This window comes from Eretmochelys imbricata, chromosome 7 (assembly GCF_965152235.1).
Source record: "Eretmochelys imbricata isolate rEreImb1 chromosome 7, rEreImb1.hap1, whole genome shotgun sequence".
Taxonomy (NCBI): domain Eukaryota; kingdom Metazoa; phylum Chordata; order Testudines; family Cheloniidae; genus Eretmochelys; species Eretmochelys imbricata.
The window spans coordinates 84,646,522-84,664,908 of NC_135578.1; the positions used below are offsets into that span (position 1 = coordinate 84,646,522).

At 44.6% G+C, this 18,387-nt stretch overlaps 1 protein-coding gene across 3 annotated transcripts in view; it reads right to left on the reverse strand.

Moving 5' to 3' along the window:
* The window catches only part of PALD1 (phosphatase domain containing paladin 1), a 170,761-nt gene that overhangs the window by 77,202 nt on the left and 75,172 nt on the right, over positions 1-18,387 (reverse strand). For all 3 annotated transcript variants that reach the window (XR_013346656.1, XM_077821981.1, XM_077821980.1), the window contains exons 11-17: positions 13,750-13,845; positions 12,876-13,010; positions 12,238-12,354; positions 11,912-12,091; positions 7,953-8,150; positions 5,909-6,049; positions 3,817-3,888 (exon numbers count right to left, since the gene is read on the reverse strand). Coding sequence is in view for 2 of the 3 variants with exons in the window: in XM_077821981.1 (XP_077678107.1) it covers positions 3,817-3,888; positions 5,909-6,049; positions 7,953-8,150; positions 11,912-12,091; positions 12,238-12,354; positions 12,876-13,010; positions 13,750-13,845 (939 nt within the window). In the remaining variant the exon portion in view is untranslated. The remainder of the gene's footprint in view (positions 1-3,816; positions 3,889-5,908; positions 6,050-7,952; positions 8,151-11,911; positions 12,092-12,237; positions 12,355-12,875; positions 13,011-13,749; positions 13,846-18,387) is intronic.

Below are 18,387 nucleotides of genomic sequence, written 5' to 3' on the forward strand. Positions count from 1 at the left end.
AAAGAGGCCACCTAGTGGCCAACTCAGAATTCCTTTGGGGTGGGATGAGAGAGAGGGGAGGGCTGGGAGCTCTCAGCTGGTGTCAAGCTAGCACAGCACCCTTTGATCATGAGCTTTCGTGAGCTACAGCTCACTTCATCGGGTGCATACCGTGGATACTGCAGCAGACTTTATATACACACAGAGATCATGAGACAATACCTCCTCCCACCCCACTGTCCTGCTGGTAATAGCTTATCTAAAATAATCATCAAGTTGGGCCATTTCCAGCACAAATCCAGGTTTTCTCACCCTCCACCCCCCCACACACAAACTCACTCTCCTGCTGGTAATAGCCCATCCAAAGTGACAACTCTCTACACAATGTGCATGATAATCAAGGTGGGCCATTTCCTGCACAAATCCAGGTTCTCTCACTGCCTCACCCTCCTCCAAAAACCACACACACAAACTCACTATCCTGCTATTACCAGCAGGAGAGTGAGTTTGTGTGTGGGGGGGTGGAGGGTGAGACAACCTGGATTTGTGCTGGAAATGGCCCAACTTGATGATCACTTTAGATAAGCTATTACCAGCAGGACAGTGGGGTGGGAGGAGGTATTGTCTCATGATCTCTGTGTGTATATAAAGTCTGCTGCAGTATCCACGGTATGCATCCGATGAAGTGAGCTGTAGCTCACGAAAGCTCATGCTCAAATAAATTGGTTAGTCTTTAAGGTGCCACAAGTACTCCTTTTCTTTTTGCGAATACAGACTAACACGGCTGTTACTCTGAAACCACCCTTTGATCATCACTCCCTCCTAACGCTTGTGTAGAACATGTGCAGTGGGCAAGAGCCTCAATGCACTCCATCAATTCTCATTTGGTTGGCACTGCCAGCTGATGTACAGGCTGCTCTTGCCAAGACCACAGCTGGAGCTGTGCAGAACAGAGAAATTAGGGATCCACAACTGGCACTCTGACAACACACACGCACCTACACCCACCTCGAGCATATCTTAGTGTAGGAGAAAATCTGTCCCCAACACAGCTGCTCTGCCTTACTAAGCTCCCATTAGCATAAACACCTAGTTAAACCAAGGCTGGTTATCTCCCCCAGTCCAGTACTGGGGCTTCCTACTATATTCCCCACTCCCACACACTGCTTGCCCCTGAAAAGCTTTAGACAAGATGGACTGCACTCTCTAAATCTGGAGGAGCCTGTTGCGACCCCATATTCTTCAGAGAGAGATTATTATATGATTATGACATAGTTATGATGTGTTTAATGTAAGATAGGTCCTGTGGGATGTCACTGGAAAGGTTATGAATTGCTGAATATGATTATCCTCTTTGTATGCAAGTATAATTTTTGTATCGGAAGTTAGGAATATTGACTGGGTATCTGTATTAAAAATATGTGTTTAAACTTGAGGAACACCCACTAGACCCGATGCTTTCATTCTGAATAGCTGGATGCGGAAGGGCCATTAGGAAAACAATAGGCCCTAGGAGAAGCTTATCTCCCACCTGGGGAGCCTTCCTGAGAATCCTACAAACAGCCTCCAAGTAATACTGGCATGACACTACAAGGACATGTGACCAAGTCATCTGGTGCCGGTCTCCATCTTGGAATATCAGTATTTTTCCATTAACTGGCATGGGAACCAAGCTTTGAAACAAAGGATTCCTGCCAGATGTAAAAGCTATATAAGGCAGGGGAGTGACATCATCGTGGGTCTTCACTGACTCCCCACCGAAAGAGACTCCTGAAAACACCTAAGGAACAAAGACTATTTATCTATTATCTAATAGCATAGTAATTATCACCTCTGCCCTGAAACCCAAAGTGCTGATTACATACTCATTCCTTTCAGAGTCACTGACAGACAGACCTGCTCCCCCTCAATTCAACTGGAATTTTAAACAGTATGTGCTATTAGGATGGAATTAATGCTAATAAACTGCTACAACAACACAGACAGAGCATATTGCCAAACAGCCATGTCTGACTCTCATCTATATAGTGACTGCATAGCATATAGATCCATGAACTCTGACTGGCTACAACCCCTCAGAGCTTATCAGACAGTTGATACAAATTATCTGTCTATCCTAGATACTTATATGGCTCTCATTACCATAGAATCTGAGCACCTCTCTGTCTAACATATTTCTCTTCCTCACACCCTTGTAAGATAGGGACCTACTACCCAATCTCCAAGAGAAGGGTGGATTCTCTCTCCCCCCAAATCAAGCCTGGATGCCCTTCTGGAGGATATGTTTGGTCACACAGTTATTGGGTTCAGTTTACTGGTAACTGGGTAGAATCTAGGGCCTGTGTTATACAGGTGGTCAGATTGGATGACCTAATTGTCTCTTCTGGCCTTAAAATCTTCGACTATCACCCCCATTTTGCAGACCTCACAGAGAGACTCTGTGCTTGTCCAAGATCACCTAGGAAGTCTGTGGCAAAGCAGGAAATTGAACCCAGGTCCTGGCCCAGTGACTAACCAACAGACCACTCTTCTTCCCTCAACACACATGGCCACCTCAGTTTCTTGATTCAATCAAGCAGAACCTTGAAGATGCTAGGACATACTTCAAGAGTTTCTCTTTCTGTTAAAAAACCCCAAACATTTCTCATCCAATTCAGTCTCAAAACCAGCTACTTTGATATGGCTTCAGAACAGGAGCAGCAACAGCTTGTGGGCTTGACATAAATTTGGTAATAATTATATTTTGGGTTTGGAGTCATTTTTAGTTCAGGATACAACAACAGAGTTCTCTTTATTATACTGTAAAAAATAAAAGTACGATTATCAAGTTGTTGTTTCCCCCAGGAAAATTTCAATATGACCAGAATTGAAATTGCCCTGGAACCATCAGGGTCCTTCATTTTACTTCATGATCAATGGAAACTTAATCTGACTTCACTATAAGCAGATGCCATTATAGTACTACACACCTGCAGGTCACCAGCCAGAAGGCGGACTTGCCAAGGTGACACACTAATATAACTGCCACATGTGCTGTGGTATTCATAAGCCTCTTTCAGAAGCACAATGCCAGACACTTCGGTGAAATGTTTGTTGCCTTTGGAAAATAAAAATGGACAGAACAGAGTGATGTCACAATGGGAAAACAGTAGAGGCTGGGGTTAATAAAATAGGGCATAATCAATCATATACCATCATCAGCAGATGAGGGAGGGTCAATGAGGCTCGAACTCAGCTGGTTAACATTTACTCTCTGGTGGGGTGTGGGGAGAGAGCCCTATTTAAAAAAAAAAAAACTTTATTATTCTAGCTATTTTATCTGATACTCAGATTGTCTGCAGCTGATAGACAAATGGAGGGCTCTTTAGACATGGCTCCTGTAGACTAACACCTGGTCTCTGCTTTGATATTGCTGATGGAAACAGACATTTAGCACCTCCTGAGACCAGCCTAACGGTTAATCTTTAACAGGCCATCATCATCCCCTTGCCTTGTTCTGCACATAGGTTTTTTGCTGCTTTAAAAACCACACTATCTCCAAATACGAACCATGAGCATACTAACCCCAGTGTCAGAGACCCAGAAAAGCCCCCAAATGCCTGGACCCACGCTTGAACCGGGTTGTTATTATCAGAGTTTTAACCATAGTGTGAACAGACTCCAGTCTGGCTGCTTCAGAATCCTAAACACAGACCACATCACTTAATGGGAAATTCAGTTCCTGAATGAAGGAGCTGAAATGCTGAGGCTGTTTGAAGGAACAGGACATGAGCAGCCCCTGGAGATTTCACAAGACACCCTGAAATAAAGGCAGATTAATATAGGAGAAGGACTCACCTCAAATTCCCCTTTGGTGTACTTGGCATCAGGCACACTTACAATTTCATCCTCACTCATCTCAGGGATGCCCTGCAGCAAAAAGAGGCCAAGCCAAGCTGAGCAGTTAAAAACCTATCCAATTACAAAGTGCATTTTTGCTCACGAAAGCTTATGCTCAAATACATTTGTTAGTCTCTAAGGTGCCACAAGTACTCCTTGTTCTTTTCACACACAATAGTTTCCTGCGTGAACTCCTGATCCACTTAACAATACCATATGTGAGAATACAGTGGTCTAAGGGAAGAACTGCGCACCACGAGGCATGGGCTCTACAAATAATACTTTGTAATATGTAGCTTTTTTCACCCATAGCTCTCAAAGCACTTATTTATGCCTTTTTTTTTTCTTTTAACAGAACGTGACACTGAGGAACAGCAGTTAAATGACTTGCCCATGCAGTCATTCGAAGTATCAAGAATAAAGGGCCAAGTTTCCCGACTTTTATGTCTGATGACAAACCACTAGCCGCCCCCCATATGCCCTTTGTCCCAGGTTTGTTGAGTTACTTTGGACAAGTCACTGAACTTTTGTGCCTCGGTTTCCTGCTCTGTAAAAAGAGACTACTTCATGAGGTGAACGTGACTTAATTCCTTAATGTTTACAAAGCACAGTACAATGCCTTTGATGGAAGGTGCTGAAGAATTGCCAAAAATAACAACAACTATGTCCTACTAGCTGTTGTTCTTAATCTTCTTTGCTGGCTACATCTAAGAAAGGATTAATAACAGGGAGATGTCCTTGTAATCCAAAGAGTGCTACAAAGCAAGAAGATACATACTGGGAGTGCAGTGACTGTGAGAAAATGCCACAGACTTTAATGCACACAGCAGTTGCTCATAACAGGGAGATGTTTCCACAATCCAAAGCCACACCCAAGGTCATTTAAAAACACTGATCCACATTTCTCATTGGAAAAAAACCCCGCTAACATTGCAAGCTGCAGCAGAACTCCTTGGTGACACTGCTCATGCAGCTGACAACCTCCAGCTCCACTACTAGGACATGCCCCAGACTAGCCCCAGCAGTGTAGAGCTCAAGGAAACAGACTTGTCAGATCTGGAAGTGATGTAATGAAGCAGGAATTGGTGGATAATCTGTTCCATCACTTAAGTGGCCACACTCACAGCAAAAATGAAAACTCTTTGGTTTGCTCAGCAGCAATGTAGTTTAACCAACCTTATTAGAGGCCTTATTCCACTCTATGGGCATGGCTACACTTGCAGATGTTGAGCGCTGTGAGTTAAACCAGCCCTTGGAGAGTGCAGTAGGGAAAGCGCTGCAGTGTGTCCACACTGTCCGATTCAAACGCATGGGCGTGGTCACATTAGCAACTCTTGCAATGCCACAGAGAGCCATGCATTGTGGTAGCTATCCCAGCGTGCAAGTGGCTGCAACGTGCTTTTCAAATGGGGGGTAGGGTGGACTGTGACAGGGAGTGTGTTGTGTGTATGTGAGGGAAGAGAGAGTGGGCTTTTGGGGAACTGAGAGCGTGTCAGCGTGTTGTCTTGTAAGTTCAGTCATAGCAAGTAGCATTCCACACAAATGGCTGCTTTGTCCCGGCGCAGATAAGCATGCCGGCTATCAGAAACAGAGCTTTGAAAGGGCATATCCGCATTCCTGCAGCCAAATTCAAAACAATGACAAAAGTGGCCACTTGATTTAAGGGGATTATGGGATGTTTCCAGAGGCCAATCAGAGCGCAGTAAAGCAACACCTCGTTCACACTGACGCTGGGGCATTTCAGCCGAGGCGTAGCAAGCGTTATGCTTCTTGAGGAGGTGGATTACCAGGAGCGCTCCAGCTGCAGAGTCCAGGCGCTCTAAGTGGCTTGCCAGTGTGGACGGATCATGAGTTAGGGCACCTGGGACTGCTTTAATGTGCTCTAACTTGCAAGTGTGGCCAAGCCCTAAGGCTCCTGCTGAGGTTCCAGCACAGCCCTCTTTCATTGCTCACAAGGCTAGGGTTTGGTGTTTAGGGATTCATTCCTCGGAGCTTCCTTTGTTCTAAACCCTCCTTAGAACAAGAGACCCATCCCTGGGCTAATACCTACATTGAAATGCCAGAGCGTGAGGACAGCAATAACCATGGCTGTGGTGGTTCTCCCTCTGCCACTATGGCAGTTGAACACAAAGGCTGTGTGAGAGTCCTCAGCTAGCGCGCTCTTCATTGCGTCCAACAGCCGATCTATATCCTGAAAATGAACAACAAAAAGAATTAAATACAGACTTTCCCTGCTTGGTGTGACTCATGGATTCTGTCATCCCCCCACCCCCTCCATGGATTAATAGAACTGTATCTGGCTTTCTGTAGTGCCTTTTACTTTCCAGGTAACCCAAAGGGTGTTACAAAGCAAGAAGATACACACTGGGACTACAGTGACTGTGTGTGAAAATGCCACAGACTTTGATGCATTCAGCAGTTGCTCATACTCAGCCATACCAGAGAGGCAATATTGGCCTAAGCAAAGGCATAACCCCCTATTTCTTGCAGAAAGTGCCATGGCATCTTTAACTTGAATCTGAATGGCAGCACAGTGCACTGCAGTGACAGCAGTTAGGGAAGATCCTTACTCCTAATGTGGAACTTGAATACTCTAGTCCAGATTTAAGAGGGCTACCACTGAGTCTCTGTGAGACCTCCATTTAATCCTACACCGTGATATGTTGTGAACCAGCAGCATTCACCTGCACAACCTGTGATTGGCCAACTTTTTTCCCCTGAGGTGTTGAAAAGCAGCTGTTCCCCATCTTTCTCAGGTACTCCTAATGGGTCTATCACCAGGGTATAAGGCACCATCTACATTACAGTGTTACTACATAGGTCTTAAAGTTTCTCCTCCCAAGGAAGAATAGTGTGTGATTATACCAAATCCAGACTAATTGATCTTAAATCCCTCAGTTTCTGCAGCTGTAAAGAAATACGCATCTCTCTGTGGCTATCCCAAGGTGATCCGTTTTCACTCTAGTGAAAATGCAAATAGGAAATCTCTCTAGGATAATGCTAATTACAGTTCTCTTAATTTCTTTTGCATTGACATAAGATGTTTAGGATAAACAGAAATGCAAAGGAAAGTCTGAGATTAACAACTGTAGGTGCAAATCTATAATTGCAGGTTGAGACCAGCAGATGGCAATAACACACTTACAATAAACATGACTGAAAAGTGGTCCTGATTCTATCAATGCTTATATAAATGCGTTCAGACCTGTAAAACTAAAGAAATGAAATTTCATGGACAAAAGCATCTGAGATCCCCGCATGGGCCAAATGACTAGAATACGGATCAGTGACTCTTAGGCTAGGAGGTGTCTCTGGTGTACTGGAGAGGATTCAGCGATTGTAAGCAACTGCACAGCTTCCCTAGAGGAGCACACACCAAGTCTCCTCTTCACAAGTCTATAAAACTGTGCAGGAACGCAAGCAGTACACACAACCCAGGGCTCCAGAGCATCTCATTCTGGCCAGGATTGTCCCAGAGTTACAGTACCAGACATCATGCTAGGGATTGCAATCATGCTGCCTTTGTTTTTTCAAAAGCAATGTCAGCCACCAGGCACTGAGGACCACAATGGTGAACAGACAGGAGACTGGTAACTTGCCTCATCCACTTCTCTGGAGTACAAACACAGGGAAAGAAAGAAAATGGAGCAGTCAGATTCAGCAACCATACACCTAGCACAGCACCAGCTCTGCAATCCTCTAGGGAAAGAGTCTGCAGTGCCTTAAGGTGAGGGAAAGGGAGGAGCCAGAAGAGAGGAAAGCAACTGCAGGGCGAAATAGAAGAGGAAGTGAGAGACAGACAGACAGACAGACAATTTAGGGCAAAAAGAAGAGAGAACATCAATTTGGAGGGGGGAAACCAGAAGAGAAAGTCAAACCGGGAAGGAAGCGGAGTATCAGTTTGGTCATAGGGAGAAAGATATCATAAATTGGGAGGGGAAGGGAGAGAGAAGAGCTGACCTACCCACGCACCACCTTTTGAAAGTGGTGGGGTAGAATGCCTTCAGGAGATTCTCACTGAAGGCATTCACCATGGCCCCTTCAGGGGAGTTTTGATGTTGAAACTAAGGAATAGCTTCTAGCTCCTCCATTACCTGCTCCTTGGGAGCACAAAAGTCTGGGATTGGGATTCGTTTGTAGACCAGCCCCTGGCATGTGCTCTTGTGCTGATTAAGTATCTCCTGTGTGGTCAGGCAACTCTTAAACATCTTCATCTGCTTCTCCTGTTCCAGATACACCTCCAGCCACTTCTGGGACTTTAGCACGTCATTCTTCAAGGTAGACTCTAATTTCTGCAGGGGAGAGACAAAGAAACTGAACAAGACTCCTTTACTGTATGGACACTTAACATAAGTTTTCAGAATCTTTCTTCCTTTTTCACCCTAAAAGGAAATTTTTATTTCCCCATAAATTTGTAGGTGAACTTAGGACTCAGGGAAGCGAGGAACTAATGCCAGGCATAGTGCAAAACCACAGTTTGGAAACTTAACACACACAGCTCTGCTAATATGCCTTAGACAGATCTACAACAACCCTGGTCTAGACCTCTCCCAAAGACTCTGCCAATGAGGTAGGAATGTATGATACTTTGTTAATCATCTAAGATGCCCAGACAAACACAAATTCACATGCTTCTATCGCCCACCTTGACTCTGACCTTTCAGGGTTTTTTTTACTGTCCTTAATCTCTTGAGAGGAAAAGGAGTCAAGGACTGACCCCTTTTCCTCTCATCTCCCAGAGATACAAATGTGCCCATAATCTCTTCTGCAACATCACTCGTACACAGCTTCTGCCTCTGTTGAAATCCTGATCCACATCTTCATCGTTGCCTGACAACTCCCTTCAAGTTCTGTATGGCCGACCCAAGTTCCAACTCTTCAAGCTCCCACACGTTCAAAATGCTACTGCCCACCTTCTGTTTTGTAGAAAGAAACAAAACCACATCTGCCCCATGCTTGTACACCTCCACTGACTCTTCATTCATTTCAAGATCCTGTTAAAATTGCCATCCTGATTTTAAAACCCCTCATGGGCTTGCCTAACTCAGGAATCTAGTCTCTCCACACTCCCTTCTCCACACGTCCCACCACACAATCTGACCGCTGTGATGGGTCCACCCTTCTCCTCTAAGTTGTCCTGGCTATCCCTTTTCAAGATCCAGCCAAGAACATCTCTGTTCTCCTTTGCCTAACTGTATTATTTACATGCTCTTACAAGCCACCCTATAAACTCTCCAGGTTGGAGCTGAGTTTTATTCCACATTCTGTAAAATATTATATACATTTAGGGTGCTGAATAAACATTTACTAATAATTTTATTACAACTGCGCTTTTTGTATCAAAGCCACAACGCCCAGGGTTACAGCTGATATAAAATATGTTACGCCACACAAAACTGTATTTGTCATGAGACTGGTTTCCTTCCTCCTTTCTCTTACTTGCCAACATGAAAAGAGAGAGAGTGGGACGGGTGAGCAGAAAGGCAGAGAGGAAAAAAGAAAAGAATCGAGAGAGATGAAAAACCTTTGGTCGGTATCCAGAAATTGAAATTCTCTGTGCCAACTGCACAACACCCTGGGGTGGGTGATAAGCAGCAACCCAAGTAGGTGACCAGCTGGGAACGGGGTGAGAGGAAGAGGGGGACTGATGTGGCTCACAGGTCCATGCCTTGCTGTGAAGCATATGGATGGGATATCTTTAAATGCAGTATCCAGTACGTCAATGTAAATCTCATTTGCTGATGGTCACTTGCCATCTTCAGCTTGGTATACATTAAGGCTGGTGGTATTTTGACTTATTTATTAGCAAACTGAAAACTGTTGTTCTTGCCTCCTCCTGCTCCCCCCCGCCATGGTACAGCAATTTGAGAGGGGAAAAATAACCACTCCGTACAGAATTATATTTTAAATATTGAGTTTATACGTGCACTATGCAGTAACAAAATCAACTCTCTCTTTTTCTTATATTCTTCATTAGAATAATACTGTGATGTATCCTGAGAACATAGCGTGTTACACAGTAATTACTAAATTTGTGTTATATGCAGTGTTGTAGCTGTGTCAGTCCCAGGATATTAGCGAGACAATGTGGATGAGGTAATATATCTTTTATTGGACCAACTTCTGTTGGAGAGAGAGAGACACACACTTTCGCACTTACACAGAGCTCTTCAAGTCTGGGAAACTGAGACTTTGTTTACACTGACAACGGTTTTAATGACGAAAGTGCCACTCAGGGGTGTGAAAAAACAGCCCCTGAATGACAGAAGTTTTAACGACAAAGACCGCCAGTGTGGACCGTGCTTCATCAGCAGCAGCGGTCTCACGTCGACGCAGCTACCACCCCTCTTTGAGGGTGGTTTTATTTTGTTGCCAGGACATTGTTGTTGTTCTCTCCCGGCAACAAAGAGCAGCTACACTGCACACCTTACACTGGTGCGGCTACAGTGGCATAGCTACGCCGTTGCAAGGTGAACATTGTAGATATAACCTAACTCACAAGTGTGGCTGCTAAATACAAAATTTGAACAGATTGTTTAGCATAAGTGGTTAACACATATTTCAAGGGACCATTCAAGATGAAGTGGCCCTTTAAGCACCCTTGAAATGTGTTACCTACTTATGCTAAACAATCTGTTCAAATCTTGTATTTAGCAGCGACACTGAGGCCTTGTCTACACTACCAAGTTTTGTCAACAAAACTTTGTCAACACCCAAAAGTCGACAAAACAAAAATCGCCAAAGGGTGTTCACACTTGCTCCCTCTGTCGACAGATCATGTCCAGATTGGGGGCACCATCACTGACAGTGTGAGCAATGCGCTGTGGGTATGTATCCCACAGTGCAGTGCTGTGGGAAGGTGGAGCTGATCGCTGCGCATCTTGGGATTCCCTCAGCCTCCTCAGCTGCTGGGAGCGGCATCGTGAGTAGCTCTGTGAGCTCTCTGTGCTGAGAAATGTCAAAGCAGCCCAGCAGGCTCTCCTCAGCCCCACCCGCATCCCACAACAGCAGTCTGCCTGCCACTGTGTTCCTAGTGCAGGGCAGAACAGGAGCATGCCAATGATTTCCTCTTTGTCCCCCAAAGGGAGCAGCACACTCAGCTGTCAGATATTTCCTGGAGCTTTGAAAGGGGAGGGGTGCACGCCTGCAAGGCAGCAGAGATCAAAACGCTGAGCAGAACGATCAGGGCAGGCATTGTGAGACACTGGGAGAAGCCAGTTCTGTCGACAAAACAAACTGTGGCGTCTACACTGGCTCTTTGTCCAAAATAAAGGGAGGGGGGAAAAGAAAAAAGATGTCTCTCATAGGGGTAGAAGTTTTTTGTCGCAGAAACTGGGCATTTTTCCCGACGAAATCGCATTGTGGTGTGTATGCTCTCACTGTTTTGTCTCCAAAAGGCAATTTCTGGCGACAAAACTTGGTAGTGTAGACAAGGCCTGAGTGAGGGCAGGTCTACACACCCATGCAGCTGTGCCACTGTAGAGATTACGTAAAGACACTCTTACGCTGATGGGAGAGCTTCTCCCTTCAACATAGTTAGTTCACCTCCCGAGAGGTGGAAGCTATGTCGACGGGAGAAGCCCTCCTGTCAACATAGCGCTGACTACACCGGGAGATCGTTCATAATAACTACGTCACTCCTGGGCATGGATTTTTCACAACCTTGAGTGATGTAGTTATACCGATATAGATTTGCAGTGTAGACCTGGCCTTAGTTTCCCAGACCTGAAGAAGAGCTCTGTGTAAGCTCCAAAGCTTGTCTCTCTCACCAACAGAGGCTGGTCCAATAAAAGATATCCCCTCACCTGCCTTGGCTTAGAGAATTTGTGGTAGTTACTCAAGTATTACTACCATGTAGTATTTGCTTTGTAACCACAAAGCAGTTACATATATGTCAATGAAAATAAAGCAATACAAGCTGCTTGCGCAAAATGTTACAGGACCAAAATAGCGCCAAGACATTTCCTAGTGCCTGCTTCACTGCATTAAGCCCTCTAGTAGCAGTGGAGACTACCACCAAGAACAGGAAAGGCAGAAGGTGCTGAGTGTTCACCTCTAGTTGTTCAGGTGATGTAACAGGCACCGTAATCTGTTGTTCCAGGTTCCCAGGTTCCCGGAGGGTGTAGATTTGTTCATTCCCTTCCAGCACCACTTCTTCACGGAGGTTTATCCATGTGATGTGGGAGTACTTCCTCTTTGCATCAGTTAGGTAGCTTAGCACACTTCCAATGGCCTATGGGAAATGGAAACAAAATGAACCCCCCCCCCCAGAACATACATGTTTCAAACTGACCTGTACTGGCACAACCCAGAAGGTTTCAGTCCTGCACTCTGGTCACCTCCCCCTGTGCCAGAATCTCCACCACGCTGCGTTCTTACCTTGGAGTTGGGTTGTGCCATCCCATACACAGGCATCTTGGGGACCCTCCGGAAGTTAGCTACCCTCATTTCCTTGACGGTGCTGAGCACATCTGGGGAGAAACGCTCATCCACCACCTGCAGCAGAACAAAATCAGAGTAAGCTGGAGCCACAACTTAGATGAAAGCCACATTTCCACTCTCTTGGTTCAGCTGGCACCTTTGCCATCACAGGTCTTCCCAGACAGACTCTCCCAGCTGGTCACTTCCCAGGTCAGAGTGGCACTGAATGGTAAAACAACTGCCTCCACCAAGAGACTCCCACTCCCCTTCAAACGCTGCCCAGGGCACTGCAATGTGCACGTCTGACACAAGGGTCAGGATGGGATCGAAGTCACAGAATCAGGCGCGAGATTTCAAACACTCCAATGCTGAGGGGCACATAGGGCTCAAGGGCTCCGGTTTGGCCCCATCAGAGTGAATTTTCACTGTAAGCTTATGGAAGCATGGTTGTTTTTTTTTTCCCCCCCTGAAGAGTGTTTGGCTCTGATATACTGTATGTGGCTCTAGAGAGGCTGAAATAAGCCTCACATGCCTATTGTATTACCCGTGCCCTGAAAAGGATGGGATCTGCAAGAAGATTTAAGGAGCTCACTCACTAGCACTCGTGTGCCCTTTGTTATCAGTTCCCCCGTCACTGTGAGCTCTGACAGGTTCATGTTCATCTGCAGCCTGTAAAGCTCTGGGTGCCCACACCTCCATCTGCTGAAGTTGAGGGCAAAGGCCAAGGGGTACTATCAGGGAGAGAGAGACAGAGAGATGCTTTGTTCAGGAACAGATAAATGCAAGCACTGTACTACACATACATCTTACAGGAACAGCAACCTTACAGGGCAATCCTTACAAGCAGTTCAGAAAAGGGTTGAAAGCTCACCGCTTTTTTAAAAATCCCATTTCAGAGCTTCGCACAACCTGACCCTGATATTCGCCTTCCTACTCCAGTCCAAAGCCTCAGGCTCATAGTGATACCATACTCTCCAGTGGTTTTTTGATGTGGACAAATAAGAGACACAGTAAAGGTTTTCAAACCAATTTCACTTGGAAATTGCCAGGATTTGATTCCATGCTCCACAGGTGAAAAGCTGATACAACAGTTCACTGAGTCACCACTTGGTACCTGGGGTTCCTTCCTCGGGGAGACAAAAGGGGACTGTTTTCTCAGGGAACGTCATGTACCATACACACAGTATATAGTGGGAGAGGGGCTTGGGCCTCCATTATCATTACCCCAGCTCCTAACCGGATTTTACTCATAGTAGTCCATTAGAACTATACCTCCAAACATAAAACCAAGAGCATCTGAAGACACTATGAGGAGGGCAAAATCAATGTCTGGAAAGTGGCAGAAGCTGGGCTTTCCAGCATCCAGCCCATCAGCATACATGTTTGTTTCCACCCCCAGTAGAGCTGCTGAAATGAAGTACTGGGGTGAGGGGGCATAGGCTTCACAAGGAGAATGGGGAGAACACTCACCTGTTCATGAAGGTAGTAGTTGAAAGCAATCAAGTAGAAATAGCGCTCAAGGCTCTGCAAAGTCCTTTGAAGGAAATACTCTTTGGTGCTGCTCCCCTGGAATAAACCATAACAATGGCATTTGTGAGAGACTACAGGAGATAGAGCCCATTCAATATGAACTGCAGACTTTAAACATGACCCAAACCCTAAGACCAATGCAGAGTCTGAGTCTATGAAATGTGTCTCTCCATAAGCTGTTTGCCTTCAAGGATGGGAGATCACTTTACGCTTGTTGCTGTTTGTCTAGAAGAGAAAACCCAGTAACATGCAAACACTGGCCCATCTCAGAGACCCTATCTGAGAATGATTAAGACTTACGGCTAAGCATGCAATGTTGGACAGGATACTTGAATAGCATATTGCCTAATGTTCCTGCATAGCTTGGGCTCTGGACACAGCAGGAGCCTTTCCAACTGGATTCAAACTGGTTTGCTATCCTCCATTTAGTCTGGGGTAATGCAATATCCAAATGTTAGCATGTGACTTAAAACTTTGCAAACCAGCTATAAGAAAGAGGGGTTGTGGTGAGCTCCAGTCCTGACACCTTCCTGGGCACATGGCTTGCAGCTAACAAGTTCAGACACTGACATCTTCTTGTGGGCATGGGTTGATGAAAAGTGAGTGAGAGACGGCCAAGGCTATGCCATAGGGGTAACAATGTCATACAATATAATGCAAGCATGGTGGCTGTCTAGTGGTGTTTGCTATCATATTTGGTGAGTTTATTTCTGTCATAAATATAAAGGGAAGGGTAAACCCCTTTGAAATCCCTCCTGGCCAGGGGAAAGCTCCTCTCACCTGTAAAAGGTTAAGAAGCTAAAGGTAACCTCGCTGGCACCTGACCAAAATGACCAATGAGGAGACAAGATACTTTCAAAAGCTGGGAGGAGGGAGAGAAACAAAGGGTCGGTGTGTCTGTCTATATTCTGTCTTTGCCAGGGATAGACCAGGAATGGAGTCTTAGAACTTTTAGTAAGTAATCTAGCTAGGTACGCGTTAGATTATGATTTCTTTAAATGGCTGAGAAAAGAACTGTACTGAATAGAATAACTATTTCTGTCTGTGTATCTTTTTGGGAGAAACTTAAGGTTTTGCCTAGAGGGGTTCTCTATGTTTTGAATCTACTTGATGATCACTTTAGATAAGCTATTACCAGCAGGAGATTGGGGTGGGAGGAGGTATTGTTTCATGGTCTCTGTGTATATAATGTCCTCTGCAGTTTCCACAGTATGCATCCGATGAAGTGAGCTGTAGCTCACGAAAGCTCATGCTCAAATAAATTGGTTAGTCTCTAAGGTGCCACAAGTACTCCTTTTCTTTTTGTTTTGAATCTAATTACCCTGTAATTACCATCCTGATTTTACAAGGGGGATTTCTTTATTTCTATTTACTTCTATTTTTATTAAAAGTCTTCTTGTAAGAAAACTGAATGCTTTTTCATTGTTCTCAGATCCAAGGGTTTGGGTCTGTGGTCACCTATGCAAATTGGTGAGGCTTTTTATCCAACATTTCCCAGGAAAGGGGGGGTGCAAGTGTTGGGAGGATTGTTCATTGTTCTTAAGATCCAAGGGTCTGGGTCTGTAGTCACCTAGGCAAATTGGTGAGGCTTTTTACCAAATCTTGTCCAAAAAGTGGGGTGCAAGGTTTTGGGAAGTATTTTGGGGGGAAAGACGTGTCCAAACAGCTCTTCCCCAGTAACCAGTATTAGTTTGGTGGTGGTAGCGGCCAATCCAAGGACAAAGGGTGGAATATTTTGTACCTTGGGGAAGTTTTGACCTAAGCTGGTAAAGATAAGCTTAGGAGGTTTTTCATGCAGGTCCCCACATCTGTACCCTAGAGTTCAGAGTGGGGGAGGAACCTTGACAATTTCCAATTTGTTTTATTTAATGCTTCTCTCTTCTGTTTGATAATTTGCCAATAAAATCTGCTTTCTTTGAAGTTAACTAGAATTGCATGTATAGACTTAAGTTGAAGACAAACACTGTTGTGGTGCCTTAAAGACAAACAGTCTGAATTTTACTATCATCAAAGGCTAAAATCAAGAGTTGGGGGGAAACAGCATGAGCACCCCACGTTTGCCATAACATGGCCTTCAAGTTGTTTGGCTATGTTAAGATAAGATGCCTTCTCAAAGCACTTGAAGGTCATGTTTCTTCACACACACACACACACCCCAGGATCAACCAGAAGGACACAAATATTTCATCACTAAGCAGTTAGATTGCAAATCCAGACCCAGGATGTTATGGAAAATGTTTTAACATTTAGCTGTGTATATATAAAGAGATTTCCCTGTAATACTAGGGGAGGGAAGGAGGATTTGGTAAGTGTTACTTGGAAATCTCTAACATTATGTAATTGACTCATGAATATTTACTTATGATCCATGAGATAAATCCAGCCCTCTGTCATTTATCAAGAGACTGAGAAGCGTGCTTACTCTGGAAACTCAAAACAAAGTCTGTAATGGTGGGAATATGCCAGGTTTTCATTGATGTTAATATCAGTATTCGTGCTATTTTTCCCCAGGTATGTATTTTGTTTAATTTTCTTTACCACATTTTTACCTCTGAGATGAATCTCCTAACACACACACCACAAAAAGTTTTTGTTTTCTCTTAGTTTTTTTTATATTACACACAATACCTAGATCCAGCCTGAGGTGACTAGTTTAGCAAAATTCAAAGTAGCTGAGAACTGGATTTCTCAGGGGATTGGTAGCAAAGTGTACAGAGGTTACTTCTAGGTCACCAGGTCAAAGCCAGACCAGGTTTGTAATGTTAGAACCTTGTTGCCATCTAATGGATGTTTTAATCTATTTCTTTGTTCACAGGTGTCCAGATCACAAAACTTCATTTGACACAAGTTAACACCCATTCTAGCAGTCTCAGCAGAGATGTGAAGGAGTAAATGAACAACCCTCTCAATCCGTAGAAATGACCTCTCTTGGTAAAGAGTTGAGGCACATTGTCAGCGAGGTTTATGGAAGTATGTTCTGCTGCTGACTGTGCCATACTTATTTTCTGTGCACGAAGGATTTCAGACTTCATTTCTGTGGAGTTAGCACCTTTCAGGAGCTCCAACTTTTTTGGGGTGAGAGAGAGATTTCCCCTGTGTGCCAAAAAGCCCCAAGAAAATGATCAGGCATATGACATCCATTCAGTAAGACCCCATTTCAGCAAAGCCCTTAAGCATATGCTGAAACACCATTGACTGTAATGGAAATATATTGTTTTTCACCAGCTGAGGATCTGGTCCTACATCTACGTATACAAATATCTCCTCCCACCCATCTCTCACTCTCTCTGGTTTCTTTCCTTCCCTCCCTCCCCTTCCGCCCCCAAATGCAGTTCATGTCCAATAAGCAAATTTTCCTGGAGACTTTCCATTGTTTAAAAGTGTTATTGCTACATTTGAACTTCAATTAAACACTCCTCTTGTTTAATTTACAGTAATTCCTGAAGGTTTATTTCCCATTGTCAGTAACGATATATACCAGCCATCTCCCTCCACAGCAAATCACTGCAGTGGGGGCTTGGTATGGGTCTCAGGTAGCTTTAGCTTTTACAAAACAAAAACTGTATCCCCCACATGGGTAAAAAAACCCATCCTCTTGCCCATGTCAAAGACCAAACTAGGAAGAGGAGTTCTCCTTCAAATGCCACCAACCCAAAGAATGGTAAATGGGAGCATTTCAGATTCCAGCTTTCAGTTTCTGAGTTCCAAAGCCCACCTGTCAGCAGGATGTGTCAGCTTTTTCTCTTTAAAACAGCAGAAGAAGAAAGCACTTGATATATAGCTACGGCCAAACTTTCATAAAGTGATATCTACATTGTGCCTGAAACTTAGAAGAACACTCCTGCAACTGTACATGCAAATAGGCATCTATATGCAAAAGAACCTATCTGTGAAGATCCAGTGGGACATATTTTGTGCAGACAGTTCCGGTGCATTTTTCTGAACACTTAGCCCTAATTGGAGGCCCCTTGTCTGGTATAAAAGATCACCTTTGGATCAGCCTGGCTGAGAGACCTCATCAGCAAAGCTGAACACTTGAGGCACCAACTCCCAATGCATGTCTCTTGCTGCCTGGCTAAAAGAGGCTGGGAGAACTTCAGAGGCAGCACATTCAGCCCTTTGGTATGGAGACATACCACATGGCTCAACACTGACTGTGGAAGGTCATGAAGGAGTGATACTGACAGACTTCAAAGGGGGGTCCTATCCAGTCACCCCTTGCTGGAAGAATGGTTGCAAGGACACGAAGCCTTAAGGCTGGGGATATAAAGTGGATGAAAAAGTCAAGCAACCCTCTGGACTCAGAGGGAGATTTCTAACTCTCTGCCCTGAAGCTTAAACATGAATGAAAGATGATCCTCACCTTGCTGTTCTCTCATATTCAGCACTGTGAAGCATCTCCACTGGTTAGCCAAGAACACATGCCAAGAATTACCAGAGAATGCCCACTGAGATAGTGTGTTACTCATGTGCTGTACAACTCCTCTTTGGGCAGTGAAATATTCCAAACTCTCCTAAAAACAAGGGCAGGGGAGTGGGGAGGAGGAAACCGGTATTTCATGAATTCCTGAGAAGACT